The sequence below is a fragment of the Manacus vitellinus genome, unplaced genomic scaffold (genome assembly GCF_001715985.3).
Source record: "Manacus vitellinus isolate BGI_N305 unplaced genomic scaffold, ASM171598v3 scaffold_3_pilon, whole genome shotgun sequence".
NCBI classification, from domain to species: domain Eukaryota; kingdom Metazoa; phylum Chordata; class Aves; order Passeriformes; family Pipridae; genus Manacus; species Manacus vitellinus.
This window is the reverse complement of record NW_021940535.1, coordinates 24042250-24058851: the sequence shown is the minus strand read 5'-3', so window position 1 is coordinate 24058851 and position 16602 is coordinate 24042250. Positions and strand designations below refer to the sequence as shown.

At 39.3% G+C, this 16602-nt stretch overlaps 1 protein-coding gene across 1 annotated transcript in view; it reads right to left on the bottom strand.

The window, feature by feature from the left end:
- The window catches only part of LOC103754588 (rap guanine nucleotide exchange factor 5), a 62521-nt gene that overhangs the window by 7555 nt on the left and 38364 nt on the right, over positions 1-16602 (bottom strand). The window contains exons 8-14 of the mRNA XM_029961810.1: positions 14935-15032; positions 13064-13186; positions 11766-11944; positions 8357-8447; positions 5651-5701; positions 4521-4608; positions 1100-1164 (exon numbers count right to left, since the gene is read on the bottom strand). Coding sequence (XP_029817670.1) covers positions 1100-1164; positions 4521-4608; positions 5651-5701; positions 8357-8447; positions 11766-11944; positions 13064-13186; positions 14935-15032 — 695 coding nt within the window. The remainder of the gene's footprint in view (positions 1-1099; positions 1165-4520; positions 4609-5650; positions 5702-8356; positions 8448-11765; positions 11945-13063; positions 13187-14934; positions 15033-16602) is intronic.

The following is a 16602-nucleotide window of genomic DNA, read 5'->3' as shown; positions in this document are numbered from 1 at the left end:
ATTCTGCAACAAGAAAAGGTACAGAAATCAAATAGAAAACACAAAAAAAAGGAGCTCAGGTTCAAAAGTCAAACTCTACATCTGGTTGTAAGTTGAAAGACAATGTACATTATGATAGGATGTGAAAAAAAGTTCAACATCTGGTTCATTAATAACTCCATGGTTGCATGTTCATTCTCAAACAAGCGTAAACACATGGAGAAAATAGTTGGGAAGAATTCACCAGGCACAGCCATCTGTCCTGTGGCATGTCTAGAGCAATTGGGAAAAAACATTTTGGTTTCTTGATCAAATACTACGGGCCAACAAAAAAAAAACCAAACCAAACAAACCACCACCATCTTCACCACCAAAATAATCCAAACTTCTCTACTCCATCACTGTTCAGATATACAAATTTTGGCTTTGTGCTGTGAAAATATTATATAAAAAAAAAAGGCAAATTAGGGAAATCAAACCTCTATCAGTAATATTATGCCAGAGTAGATGTCATATGATGTCTAGAGTGAATGTGGCCAAAGATACAATGTCAGTAAGTGCCCTTATGCATAAAAGTTAAAATAGTGGTATTTACAGTCAGTTTAATTCAAATTTCAGGCATTATTTTCTTCATCATCTAACCTAGATCAAAAAACTTCTCTTTCATTCAAAATCCCTGGAATTACCATATCAGTGGCAGGGGATAAAGCAGAGGAACCTTTTCTTAAGTGAGAGACTAGAGAAGCCTTGAGAAAAAAAAAGGAATGAAACATAATTCAGAGAAAGCTGAAGCAGGAGAACTTAACTGATAAGAAATAGTCCACGAGGTGGTGCAAAGGAATTGATCTCACTCAGTAAAAAATGAGTGGACTGTGTGATGGCCATTACTGGCTTAGACATTTTACAGAGAAGTGGAGGAGGAAGGAATGAGAAGAGAGAGGAGCAGAGGAAAAGGGCAGGGGAGATAGACTGTTGACTGTTTTCTCATGCTTGCTCTTTTTTACCCGTTTTTCTTCCTGATTCATCCAAAAGAAAACCTTTTAGTCTTACAAGATAAGGAAGGGAAAGGGAAGAATAGGACGTGAGTCTTTTGAAAACAGGAAGGACAAAATTAGCTTACCAGCTTTTCAAAATTAACAAGGTTATCCAGAAATGTTTTATTTCCTTCATGGATGAATGTTACATCTGAAAAATAAAATAAAGGAAAAATAATTACTTTTCATGGTTTTGTTGTTTAATGCAAAGAAATAAAATGACTAAACAGCAACAAAAAGGAAAAAAAAAGGAAAGTATCCCATTAAAGATTGACACAATACCTTATAACAGTGGAACAAAAGTCTGTTTTAATGATGACATGCAGAGATTATTAGAAACAACACTAGGTACACATTGCAACAAGAGTATTTTCAAAAGGGAGCATGGATTTCTTATTAAACCTGGTCTGTGTTACTTCCAGGGTGCATAACATACAGGGGATGGTTGGGAGCACAGGAGGGCACCCAGAGGGATGGCCCTGCAGGGGGGCATGGCTGCTCTCCACACACCGCGGTACTGGTCCAGATATGCTGCCCATGACTGTGCCTGGGCTGGAGTTGGTCAGTCCCTGAGCCCAGAGCTCCATGGAGGCAGAGAGCTCCATGGGGGCAGAGCTACCAGATGCTGGAGCTGGCTCTGACACCCCTTCATCTCTCTCTGTGGGACACTGACTCTGAAGTCCTCCCCCTACAGCAATGGGTAGCCAGAGAGGTTAAACACAAGGCACTAAACCAAAGTGTTATGGCTAGGAAAAAACACTTGTATGCAGTGTTGTTGGGAGAGAATTTGCGAAGGCAACAAAAAGGTCAGAGGAAAAGGAAAAGGTCTATATTTGACTCCAGGAAGAGAACTGAACACAGTGTAATGAACTGGAGGGGGGGGGGGAATAGCAGGCAAAATAAATGTTGCCAAGTTAACACTACAATTACAACAGTAGCTGGAGGTCATTTTCTCTATTTTTCTAATGCATATTAGGACAGAAATCAGAACTATCTTGGGCATGAAATACAAAGAACATGAATAGATCTCCCATGGGGACGGAAGGTCTGACTCCAACAGTACATCTCCAGATTACTGAAAATACTAGCAGGAGCACCACCACCTATCAGCTCTCTCCTGGATGTGTGGGTATCCAGGAGTGCCAGGAGGAGTCAGCACTCTTGTAATGAGATGGCACTCCAATATCACTACTTCTTAAAAGTCACAGCTGTGTCTGCCAGCAGAAGAATTGCACACAGTAAACAGGACATCTCCCTCTGCGCAGAGGTGCCAACCTCCAGCCCACCAGTCTGTGCATCGCAGTATTTCTTCTGTGCTCATCCCCAGTACTCCCTCTGATGCCCACATGGACCTTGTGGGTTTGGGGGATTTTAGGACTGGAAACCCACAGCAAATGCTGGAAGATGCTTTGTCACCTCCTCTCTCCCTACACACACACACACACTCTTCACCCACCCCTACCTTCACCCTCCCCCAAAACAGCCCACCTAATTTATTTCCTTGGGTTTCAAAGACTCACTCTGTGCCTGAAGGGCATTTTGTAATTGCTTGGAATTGGAATGCTAACGGCTTCATGTGCTGGTGGAAACCCAGGGCTGGGACTCTTCCCAGGGGTGATGGAGAGCTCCTGTGCCCCCAGGGCAGCTGGACTGGGGTCTGCCTGGGGCAGGTAAGATGCCAGCCTGGTCACGAGAGTCCAGCCGGCCCTCCTGAGCAAATGCAGAAAGCACAGCGTATGCTGGTGATGCCTCCAGCACCTCTCTGTCCCTGTGCAGCATCCTAAAAATCGGGGGGAAAGGAGGGAGCAGGACCCTCTACACCTCCTCTGCTGGGCTGCTTTGGGGCACCCAGGGAAAGGGACACAGAAAGGATATGATTTCAGGACACAGGCATTACTTGTCTCTATATCAATGCAGTTAAAAACTGTCCATCACTTCTAATGAAAAACTTATACTGGAAGCAGAAAATTCCACACAGCTTTTTAAGTCAATGAAAGCAATGTGTATATCTCTGAGGGCAGAAGGAACAGAAATTTGCTTTGCAGCCAACAACTAAGAGTCTAGATAAATTCAGTGGAGCAGAAAATTGCGTCTGAACTAGGTTGTAAGGGTATATCACAGTATTTTATTACACATTTGAAAAATCTGCCTGATTTTCAAAAGCTGTATCTGTATGCTATGAGAGCTCTGCATTTAAATTTAATTAACTTTTAAAAGGACACTCTGATGTTATTTTTCGTAATTGAAGAATCTTCATTTTTTTAATTGAAACTACTTTTGTTCCTCTTGTGTTGAAATAGAGTAATTTGTTGAGTTACTAATGTTTTCTATCCATGCCTATTTTACTGGTCTTGGAAATGACCTTAATACAAAGATGTTTGATATGGAGTAAAGTCCTTTGTACTGTGCAATACTTTGGGAATTACCAACCTTGGCAACACCTCCTTATGGACCACTGTATTGAAGGAAATTACTGCAATAATTTCAAAGTCTCCTTGCTATCTCCAGTACATGCTAAAACAGAGAAGTTGCTTAGGTGCATGTTCTTATACACCATATTGTAGTGCTGTGCAGACATCATTGCTACAAGTGACTTGTTTATGTTTGCTGCGCTTGTTTGCAGTCAAGACATACTCCCGAACACCAGGAAAATATTGATTTTGAAGCCTTAATAATTGTATCCATCTGAATTAATGCAAACTGCTTTGATGTGTGCAAAGAGGGGAAGTGTCTGATGGCTCCCGAACTGTCACCGACTGATCTGGAGAACTGCCTGCAAACATTTTACAGCAGCAGCAACAGCAGGTTGGATACACGGCCTAAAGAGAATGCTTTCAGAATACAGGAATAAACAAATGAATTTGCCATGTTCAAAGACAAGGCAGTTAATAATTAATGACCCTAAGACAATGGAAAATTTTAAACACTTGCTACTTAATTAGCTGCCCACCTCACTGCATTAGCAAGTAGTTGCAGCTTCTTTTAATAGATTTTTGTTTTTAAAAATAACTTTAGATAGTAAGATTTTTATTTATCTCTTTCATATCTACAAGAGACTTGAAAATCCCCTCCTCTCAGGACAGACAGACAGGGCAGGTTCTGCCTTCTGGGTGACACCAGGTAGGTTCATTCAAGAGAAGCAGGGAAGCACCTCTGAACAGGCATGTCAGAGTAGGAGCATGACCGAAGCCACTGGTGCAGGTGCACCCAGTGCAGCTCCGTTGGGGGGCTTGCAGGGTCTCACTTCTCCACTGAAGAAGATGTGGCCAAAGCAGTGGCACACAGCTCTATCCACACCTGACAGGACAACATGAAGTTTAAAAACCTGTGTGAAAATTGCCATCTTCCTCCTGTCTTAAAAGGAAGTTGTTTATTATCCAGACCAAGTGCTATGCTGTAGATACCACTATATCTGTCACATACGTATCTTAAGACCACCTGAAGGAAAAATCACCTTTCACTTATTTTAATTAATGACAACAGAGAGCAGCCAAGCTTTAACATTACCTTTCAGAAGTAAGGGCATGAAGGGGATTTTCGGAGATTTCATTTTCTTGAATGCATCTCTGTAAGCTTTGTGATTCAGAGAAGGGTCCTACAAAACCATTTGAGTAATAGAGAGAAAAATCAATAGGCTATAAAAGAGCAATTCTAAATCCATTATGGGCTTATGATCTGAACATGATTTAGATATAAAAGATCTCTTTGGGAAACAAGGTAGCTCAAGGTTTTCTAAGCTAGGTGACATGCTAAACTGAACAGGAAACATAAACAGTGAAAGGAACAAAAGCAATTATGTTCCTCTAGATGAAGCAGTGCTAAAATGGGAGTAAGCTGCAGAACAGATTCACTTGGACTGCTCTCTAATTTCCCCACAAATTTCTATTAGCAAAATCTCTTAATATCTAGCATGAAAGGTATCCCAGAATGTATTGCTGATTAATTTCTTCTTAAAAAAAACCCCAAAATAAACCCCAAACAGCAACAAAAAAAATAAAATAAAAAAATAAGGGAGTGTGTGTCAGTGGCATTATGTAGGCAATTCAAATTCCAAAATTCATCTAAATTTCCCATATAAATTAATATTTCTGCACACTAGCTCACACAGAAGCTTAAAAACACAGTCATTTACTACAAACTACAAGTATAGAAGCATGACAGCTGTTAAGGGCCAAATCTCATGTTCCCCATTCCAGGCAGGGATCTCACCACCCACCCACTTCCATGACAGCCAGAGGAAACATTTGTTTATTTAGCTTTGATAACGCTGACAAAGATCCTCTACCTCAGATTTTGACTTTTTTTTTTTTTAAAACTTCAGCTGTCCTCTTTTTCTCCTGATTTGCAGCATGTTGCTTCAGGTAAAGGCTAATAAACTACCAGAGTAAAAGAAGAGCTTCCAAATTGATGCTGGGGAACTGATACTACATTTGCCTCTCTCTGCCCTTCCTCCAACTGTCAGGAATACAGCCTCCTTCCTTTTTGTGTTTGGAGACCACCTCTGAGCTCTGGAGAGCCACGTGGCCTTGGGCAAATCATGGATCTGACAAGACAAGTTCCAGCTCAAGACAATAAATTAGGAAGAAAGAAGGCAAGTAAAGCAAGCAATGCTCTTCTGCTGTCAGCGTGGTACTTACTGTTAAACTTTCAAGTTCAGTGAAAAGTTTCTTGAACTTCCCAGGAATTTTCTGAAGTGGGAAAAACAGATAAGGGAAAAAAAAAAAAGAGAAGTTGATTTAGGCAGAAAAATGCTGAGGCATTTTTTTTCCATGAGACCGCCATGGCTGAAGTGCCTGCTAAAAGTACCAACAGGCAGTTAACCTCTGCTCCTCAGCTCCCAGAGCCCTAATTACAGACCATGTTCAGTGCAATGCCAGTGAGGCACTGAGCCCCACAGCTTTGCCTCGGGGACCCTGCATCCTTCTTTTATGGAAACTGCTTGTTAGCTTCCGGTTTTATTTTCTTCCCTACCTTCCACGCCTGCTGCAGTTATCTGAATACCCGTATCTACTTGGAAGCAGTAACACAGGCTGAGAATTCAGGAACTGTGATCACATCCAGGTTAAATAATTTGCTGTAATCAATCTTCCCCTAAAATATGGGTTCTAGAAATTAACAGGCATCACGCTCAGTGCTGTTTGATACACCACCCCAGTGCTGACCAGGGTTACTGCCACATGCTAGTGCCAAAGAGAGAGAACTTTCCTTAACAAACTGATTACCTCTGGTATCTCATCCTAATCTCACAGGGAGGTGCATAAAGCACTTTCTAAGGGAGCCCAGACACAAAGTACCATCTTGCCCCACATGCCAACACCTGCTCTACTCCACAAACATCCACTTCCTTTCTCTATAAGATGTTTTAACGGATTCACCTTATTACACACTACAATGTTCTACAATTTGAATTTTGCAACTAGTATTTCGGACTTGAACAATGGTGTGTGTACCTTAAAATCTGTTTATTTTTTTCCAACCATATTAGGTAGTCTAGTAAAAATATCCCCTCTTAGTACAAATCCTGCCTAGTCTTTGTCCTGAGATCCTGACAGCCCCAGTAACACTACCAAGAGAAAAGAGATTTAGAACAATTAGGTTAAGTGGATGTGCTGTATGACTAAAATGCTAAAATAACTGCATATGGAATCGCAATTGCATTTTTTTATATCTTCAGTCAGTCAACTTTTCTTCAGTAAAAAAGAAAAGTTGAAGAAAATGCTTGGGAGCATACTACTTGTTTAAGAATTCAAGTGTGGAGCCAATATAATTTAGTATCTTAATGGCTGCTTAAATTTAGGTTGTTTCATTTACATGTGTAAGTAATTATAATTAATTTATAAACATTGCTCTACTTTCTAGAAGTCACATTACTAATGCAAATAACCTTCTGCTTTTGAAATTTCCAGTGCAATGAATTTTTATGAATAATAATAAAAAAAAGCATGACTTCATAAATATTTTACACACAGAAACATGACATATTTACAATGATACATATGCAGATGCACTCTTTGTTCCGACAAGCAACATATTCTGTTCTTCCTGAGAGAAGTCCACCTGTAGCGCACGAGCTCCAGAGGTCTCAGCACACAGCAAATTTTGCATTTCTCTGTGCTGGAGAGACCAATACTGTTGCCACTCGGTGCCTTTGATACAATATTTGGTCTCTTCCACTCTTCTACCAAAGCCCAGAGAAATGGGATGAAGGCGACCTGTAACAGCAGGCCAGGGCAAATGTTCCCTAGAGAGGTGGTTCAGAAATATATCAGAGACAAGGAGTTTCTGTATCATCGTTCTCAGGTATGTATTTTTCTCTAAAACTTTTACTTTATGTCTTATTTAAAGTTAGCTCTTACTTGCCTATCTGAGTTCCTGTAAACAGCCACTGTCCTTGTTTCTCTGTGTGTTGAAGCCACAGACATATGACTTATGTTTCCATAGGCATAGTTTCAGCTAAAGGGGAAGACTCTGCTCTGGACAGTGTTAGGTTTCTATTTGGCTTCAGTCTTTGGTGCTCAAGAGTGTCTTTGAGGCAGAAGATCACAGCCCTTCTCTTCACTTTGTATTACAGATTGATTTTTTTTTCAACACTGCCCACTTGTAGTGTTGGGGGCATGAAGGAGGGATAAGGCTTCATCCCATTACACTCAATTACTCCTTTCCCAATTTTGGTTCATCAGCAGATACACAGTAAGCCTGCAGATACTATGACTCAATATGGATACCGTGACTCAATACGGATACCACTTGGATGGAAATGAAAAAGCCACAATATAAATACAGATCTCAGTGGGATCCTCCTCTAAACACACCCATGTCCTGTCTAGTAATGGTAGTTTCTTTAGCAAATAATCTCTGTTCTCCAGTATGCTCCTTATTCATGGCCCATTTCCTAACTTTGTTGTTCAAGATGAGCAGCTGCAAAAGAGCTGATATAGGAGAATTAGCTGATATAGGTTTATTTCAACATCAATGGATTTTTTAAATTAAATTATTCCATAAGAAAGTATTGTTTGTTTGGAGCCACCTTTGCAAGACTTTCTGTTTTGCATATACTTTTGACACATACTTAAAATGCTAAGATAATTTACATTACTTATTTTGTTTTAAAAGGATAATATCTCCATGCTCTATTCTTATTTAAAACTCTGGAAGGACACATTTAGGGTTTTTTTTAATATCTAAGCTTTCAGTTCACAGAGAATTTTTTCCATCAACACTCACTCCATGTTTGATTTCCTCATGAAAAACCAATAATTAGAAAGAGAAGGTAATTCTCCAGTATGCAACCTTTGTGAGAAATGGTTTTGATGGTGTCTAAAAGACATAAAGATGTGTCTTACCTCCCAGGTCTGAGACAGCCGGCTGACAGATGCAGTGTTGAGACCCATAACAATAGCGAAGAATGAATTCAGATTTCTTTGGGCTTTACAGCTGAGGAATAAAAATATGATTTTTTTGTACTCAGAATCAGAGATAAATGGAATGCACAGGTATCCTAGGTTACTGAGTCTCATTTCAACCCTCAGCACTAACATACAATCATCTTCCACATAACAAAGTCATTAAATGTCCTCTCATAACCACCTGCAGTCTAGGTGATGGGGTCTCTAGGAAGTTTTTTAGAAAACATTCTAGTGTTTCATCAACCCTGTTGTTGGCAGGTTATTTTTTTCCCTTTGCTGTCAAAAGTAATTTTCCCTTTTCAATGTTCAAGTTACTCCCAGCTGTCCTTTACCATACAGAATAATTCCCTGACCTCTATTCTGTTGTATAATAAATATTTTCCTCCCCTTTTTAATCTTTTCTGTAAATTGTACATTACTGGTTCGTTTGATTTCTCTTTGTGGTCTTGGCCTGCAATCTGCTTTTCCATATTGTTATTATCCTTCATTGAATTCTTTGTAATTTATTTTAACTTATGTGTTTCCTTCTTCACTACTTTCTCATGTAATGAGACAGTGGGAAGGGAAGGAGAAACATAATTACTGTTTCGGCTCGAAGTTCTTACACCTTTCTCTTATGCAAGCATAAAACAAACAGCAAATTATTTATTTGAAACACCATCACATTTTGTCCTTTTAATTTGTCATCTATTATCACCCAAGGACCTCTGTCAGAGTACTGTTCTTTACAATCATGCATTTATTTATTCAGCTCAGTATTAGCATTCCATAGCTGAATTACTTGGCATCTATCTAAATTAAATCTTATCCTACTGTTGTTTGCACATGCCACTAGACTCCTTAGATAATTCTTTTTTTTTCCTATCCTCCAGTGCATTTGCAATCCTTCATCATTTTTATTGTCTGAAAATCTGATTAATGTTCAATTTACATATCCCTCTAAACTAGTTGTGGCTAGTACTGGTTCCAGTACAGGTCCCTACGGAATTTGCTTGATACCTCTATTCTTTGACATTTTACTATATACAATTAGACCATGCTTATTTCTAGTCCATTTTCTAGTCCATTAGGAAATTTGAAATCCTGAAGCATTGAGTCCTTTTCAAACAAAAAGATTCCCCCCTTCTCGTGCAGATTTTTCAAGACCACTATAAATATACATGCGCATTTGCACGTGAGAGTGAGAATCCTCTTTTAGGATAATTTTAAGTACCAATGAATTCACTGTCTCCACTGGGATTTATCATTAGGGAAAAGTACATGCCAAGGCCTTAGCCTGGAAAATCACCAGCACTTGTTACAAGTTTTATAAAGCCTGCACTTATCACTGTGTACTATCTTGAGATGGTGTATTTCTCACTTCACTTCAGCTGTCTTAAAGTTAATCCTAACTTTGTTGCTTAGAGTCCTTTTATCATTAAAGTCACACAGCTCCCAAAGACAATTCATTTCAAAACAAGGAAGGTGTCCAATGCAGCCTGCATAAACTGTCTGTTGGGTGGGCCCAGTTCTCACAGCAAGCTGTAGAGAGAAGGTATGTCTTTTACAGTGAGACACTGCATGGGGAGTAAGAAGGCTGCTGTTGTCATCTGTTTATTCTGACCCTACATTGACTTGTTTCTGTAACTCCTCAGGATATTAATTTCTAATAACATGCTAATTAATTTTCTTTAATGAATCATTTGTTTTCTCTTTTAGACTACTCATCAACAGAAGCATATGTATTTGTGTTTCAAAAACTTTGTCTTCCTTTTATATATTGACGCACTCGAGTAAAAGCCTTCCATTTTCTTCAGGCATTCCTGAACAGCGAAACACACAGATGTTGAACATGAAATCTTAGTCCTGGTGCTCTCCTGACAGGAGGAAAATCATAGACAAAGCTTCCTGGCTGAATGGAGGAGCAGAGATTAGGGAGCAGCCAAAGCTGTTCACAGCTCCCTACCTCTCTGCCTTAAGTCATAAACAAAACAGCAGGGCTGCTTGGCTTGTGCCTCAGGATGAGAGTCCTGTGCTCAGCACACCATCCTTCCACCCTAATTGTTCCTCTTTCATCAGCTCTTCCAGAACTGATGAGATATGATAATGTGTTCTTTTAGAAAGCAGCTTTTCTGATTAAAAAAAAATCTCAAGAAAACTACACACTCATTTTATCATCTACATGCTACAATGATGGCTGCTTCTGCTATACACTGGGAGACCCTGTCTACCATTTACTGACAACTGTATCTAGTATCCATAACTTTGGCTTTTCACATAACCGGATGGAATCAATTCAAATAGAGCAACATATTAGTCTGGTGACAAATATGTCCTTGTTCATGTGGGACAGACATGAAATTTTTCCTGGGATGCAAATTAATGCTACTGTGGTGCAAGCAAGGCACACAGAACCAATTGGTTTTTGATGTAATTGGATCAAACTTGCCCATCGATATGGCAGAAAATGAACATATTACTGGATACTATACAACTTGCAAACTAAATCAGATCACATTTATGAGTTACACTAGATTAGATTAGAAGAATTAATTTCTCCAATGGCACTGCTTCGGCAGAGAACAGTCCTTTGTATGTAAGTGCCTTGCAAATTAAATCAAACCAGTTGATGAAGGGAACAAATTATACATTTTCCATGAACATGCATACTCAAATATTGTAGAAGTCCAGCAAGTGGAGAGAGAAGTGAGGATGGTTGCACATAGTTAAATTGCTCCATTTCCTTGGTTACTAAGACAGAGTGATTACAGAGAAAAGAACTCTCTGTGAATAGTATATATTTGTATTCTGTTGCAAGGTATAGTACTATTCAATACCAGTGGAAGAACAGACTGTCAAATCTAATCAATAAGGAAACCCACCCCTCCAATACATAGAAGTATTCCAGAGAAGATTAGAAGGGTTATGAAGGGAATGCCCCTTTGTAGCAGCCAGCATACTGCAGTTAAGTTTATAGGTAGGGCTTTCAAGTTGATAGCAGTTTTTTTTGGTTTCCAAGTAGTTTTTGGTAAATGACTGTTTTGAAGCTCAAATAGTTCTGCCAAATGGTCCTCAGGTTATCTCGGCTAAGAAAGGAGCTATCTCTGCACCACCAGGGATGTTGCAGTTGACACTGCAGATACAGCAGCTGAACTGCAGGGAAAGCTTTGAGCAGCATATACTCTACCAGGTCTAGTTTTGGCCAGTGATTGCTATTGTTATTTATGGACTGTTTTATCTAGGTATGCTTACTACACTAACAAAACACAGGATGACAAATTAGTTTTCTTTCATTGCTTTTGCACCTACCCCTCCCCAAATAAAGCATGTGGATTCAAGGATTTTTGTTGCAACTTTAGTAACTTACTGGGCAGCAATCTTGATGAACTTTTTGACTAGCTGCACACGTTTGCAGAGCTGGTTACAGAGGAGTATCTCGGTGGCAACCCAAAGCTGGACCTCGTTGCATCTTTGAAGCAGAAGACTGAGATTCTCAGTGTTTTCAGCATTGCCCTGTCTGCTGAATGTGAAGTATATCAGCTCTTGCTGGAAGATATTGACAGCATTATTAGGGATATAAAAACAATTTAAATGTAAATGAACTATAAATTATTTAGAAGCACGTTTTTGAAACAAGATCTGGTCACAAATGACTATTTTTTCATTATCCATGAGCCAATCACAAATGATTAAGGTTTGTCTTAGCAAAGTCTAGAGACCTATTACAGATGGCAGGTGGACTGGAAGTCCTGCAATATACGCTTTTCTTGTAAGATTTCCTGCAATTCCACTTCTGGCTACAGGCAGGTATAAGACATAAACAATCTTTTTCTGTATTTCACTACTTCTGTTACAGTATGAAAAAGTATCCATATCAGATCATTGTAGAATCTGAAAAATTTCCATTCAAATTTTTTTCCAAATTAGCCAATTTTTCATCAACAGAGGTGGGGGTATTCATTTCTGTGCAAAAAACCCCCAGATTTGGCCTGCTCCAAATTTGAAGTGTCTAACCTGAATAAAAGAACCTGAAATAAAAGATCATGGAAAGCATCTGATGAGAAGCAAGGGAATTTTCCATTCATTTTGTCAGAAAACCCACATACTTTTCAGTGAATGATATTTTCAAGTGACATTTTTTACTGTTAACTGTGCATTTTACTCAGCAGCTCACACCAAAACCTATCGAAGTCATTGAAACAATCCAATGGGCCCTGAAGTGGGCCATTAGCTCAGTAAAGCCTGCCCAGTATTTTTCATCTCACTGAAGCCTAACAAGAACAGTGACATGACCATCTAAAATGCTGAAACTGTCAATTCTTTTGTGGATAAAGTGGTATCTAAGACAACTATTTGTGGAGTCCTGTATGTACTGAAACACTATGAAGTGCATAAGACATTTTGCATATACAACATATTCAGACAGATCGTTTTTTGAAGAATAATCATGGTCTTTTACTCTCTTGAGGCAAATCCAATAAAATGCACCAGGTATATCAGTGAATATATGAAATGCCCCAATAGGGGAAAGTTAAAAACCTTTGACAATTTTCTTCAGTATCAAGGATTGCAACACATCTCTTGGACCACCCACCACTACTGACAGCTGCCAAATCATGTTGTTATGAGAGTAATATACCTGGAAGTGGATGAGGTGCTTCTTACCTCATGAATTGCATTGAAGAGGCTCCAGTCAAAATTTGTCAATTCTAATGCAAGATCCCAGGTGTTGATTCCCAAAATCCTCACAGACCTTTGCTGCAATTCCTCATTTTCAGCAAATGGATTCTAAATAAACAGCCAAGAGCAAAAAAATCCTCAGGAAATGCCAAAAGTTCTGCAATGAAATTGCTATTGGCCTAAGGTACCAAACAGAGCCGAATAAGTCATCTTCTCTAAGTACACTTTAAGGGTTTTTTTTTCCCACTAATCAAAAACAGCTTGGGAAATGGGTCAATAGGATCAATGGTTTGCTATTGGAGAGGAAGGCATTCTCCTTCTCCCTCTTTCTCTAAACCTTGAATATAAAACACTGACCAAGCAGACTGCATAATGAAAGTAAAATCCCTGAAAACATCAGAAAATAAAATCTGAATTCAGACACCAGGAAATTTTGAATTATAAGATAAAAGAATCATTCTGCAAACACATCAGATTTAGAATAAATACACACAACTTGCCCTCCAATCCACTTTTACAAATAACATAAATCCATACATTTTATGATTAATCTATGCCAAATATAATCAACAAAGAATAAAAACACTGTGTGTCCTGATTCATCAAAGTTACTTAGTGTATTAATGTGGAGAGCAGTGGTACTACTGGTGTTCAGGGTCATTTGACATTTCCACTATTAGCTTGGATTTTCAAAGTTTTGCATTTCTCTTGGGTTTTTTAACCTCATCAGGCTGAAACTTGGCACACGAACCATCTGCCAACATGAAAAATTGTTCTTATCGGTTAAGCCATTACTTTGGTGCTACATTTCTGACAGTTACAGCAAGTTTTGCAATTTTTATTACGTAGCTAATGAAACTAGGTTGGCTGTCACCTGTCTGCACTGGAAACGTTCCCTTAATATTCACATTTTCAGAAGAGGCTTGAACGCTGGTGATAATGGGGATGACAGATTACAATGATAGCGGAATGTCAGCTCTTCGGGGCACATTGATCCAACAAAATGTAAATAGACATTTCTCATCCTGAGGATGAATGCACAGATCCTAGAGCTACTGACAACACATAACAGTCAGTTGTGATACAGTTCCTGCTCTTCCCTTGAAATGTCTGCATAATTAGCAGAAAGCTATTGAAAGAGCAATTCTCTCAGTGTCTGACTGTGCCTGCCTCACTAGGGTTTTGGGAAATCACAGCAGAGAGAGAGTTTGCAATCCCTGTTTCTGAAGATAGAGGGAAGGATGAAAGAGACCTGCTTCCTCCCAGTCCATTCCCCTCCCCAGCCCCAGTGAGAGGATGGAGAGACAGACAGACAGAAGGAAGAGGACACACCACCAGCAATATATGCCAGCCACAGACTGACGATGTAGCTGCCACAACACTGGGGTCACACTAACACCTAGTAATTTTGGTGGAACTCACACAGCATCCATTTCTACATGTAATTCCATGGACTTTGCCCACCACTTTGTATGATTGTGTACCAGCCACTTTAAGTGTTACAGAGGCACAAGGCAGGGTGGGGGGGAAAAGTCACAAGAGCCCTGAATAATCCTCATCCCATCCATTTCTGTACAAACACAGGTCAGCTTTTCCAGGCTGATGTAGATTGAAAGATTTAAGCTGTACAGAAGCTTTGGTCTATTTGAAACTGATGAACAAATTCCATTACTGTTCAGTCAAAAACCTTCTGTCAATGACAGATTTTTTTTTTTAGGTGTAGAACAGCACAGTAAGCTTTACTAAGGAAGCAAGAAATAAATTCTGCATTGAAAAAGCCCTCTGAGAGGAATACTAAATTCATAATTTGCAGTCAGACAAATAAAAAATGGGAAGTATAGAATACTGATCCTTACCAAAGAATCAGTTAGATCTTTTCGGTAGACAAACATACGACTGGATGACTCCAAAGATTTTGAGATAGCCAAGTCATTTGGTTGTAGTTCTTGTTTTTCTGTAAAAACGGCAAACAAAACACAAAAGTTTCAGAACAGCAGTAAAAGCTATAAGTGAGAAAAAAGGTACAATTATATTTGTAAAGCCACATCAATTTCTAAGAAGGTAACAGCATCAAATTCAGTCCCAGTGGGAGCCATCACCTCCACCCTGTTCAGTCACAATAAAGGCAAGATGTCTCTGATAGACTAGAGCACAAAAATTTCCTGCTTCTGCTTTCAACCTGCACTTCACATAGGATAGAACAGAAATAAACCCTTAAATCATCTACTCTAACCTCCTGTGCCTTATAGAACATTTCATTGCAACACAGTGTATCTACTGTAAATATAGTAAATTTTTTGAGCAGAGTGTCTCAGCCTCCAGAGACTGAGCTGTTGCATGTCACTGGCAGACAAAACCAGAGGTGGAGATGTCAGCAGTAGCCACAGCTCATCAACAGGAAAAGAACTTTAAAGGATACCAACACCATTAAATTCACCCCACGGAGCACAGCTGAAGAGTCTTTTATAACTCAGTATTTACAGAAATTCTTCTAGACCCAGAATAATTAATGTGGGAAACGTGAATAAAAGAGCCGGACACACCACACTGATAGCAAAGAGAAAGGACTTCTTTTTCTCCACCTCAGAGTACTGATTTAGCTCTGGGCTATCTTGGATGCACTGGAGAAAGATATGGGGGAAAATAAAGCAAAACCCAAAACACTGCTTAAAAACTGCCCTAGGAAAACTGTCTCCTCCTGAGGGCTCCAAATAATACTCTGGAGACCTGACACATGGTAGACCCATCAACACTAAAAACATGTTGACAGCTACCTTGGACTTTCCATTGCCCATGAGGGAGCAGTAGGACTAGGAGGAGTCTGAGTGCCAAACACAATTTCATATAGTTTGCCCTCTTATCCATGCTCACATTGATAAACAGATACATTGATGTTGAATTACCATTATACTTTTCAAGGTAATTTCGAATAAAGAGCTTGCTCATCCATTAGTGGAGTACAAAAAAAATGAGTTCTCCAATGCTCACACTGCTACCCTCTAAGTGGACAGAAGACAAGAGTTCTGAGTCACACAAATAGCAAAAAAACAAAGAAAAAAAAAAAAGTGTTACTCACAGCACAGGAGTCACAACTCATAAGAAGAAAGAGACTGAAATTGTTGCATTTCAAATTAATTCAGGCAACGTGACTAAATAACATTTTAGGGGTTACAGTGGTCATGTACAAATGACAGTCCAACTGTACCTTCATTTTAATGATTGTTTTCTAGGAACCAATGTGGTCTAAAGATAATAGTGTGTTTCATTATTTATGAATTGTTGGTTTTCTTTAGCTAAGCAAACAGTTAGCACCAGATCTATTGCTATCAGAGTAAAACTTGCCCTGCTCTTGAACAGGAGAGCAAGACCTGAAAAACAACAGCAGCACAGTGATTTTGCAGTGCTGGGAAATGCACTGGAGGCAAGTTTGGGTACACACGAGGGTAAAAAGAGTATGCCTGGAAATAATGTAGCCTGGCTGACCACGACACCTATGTGTAATGCTCCCATATGGCTGCTCCATG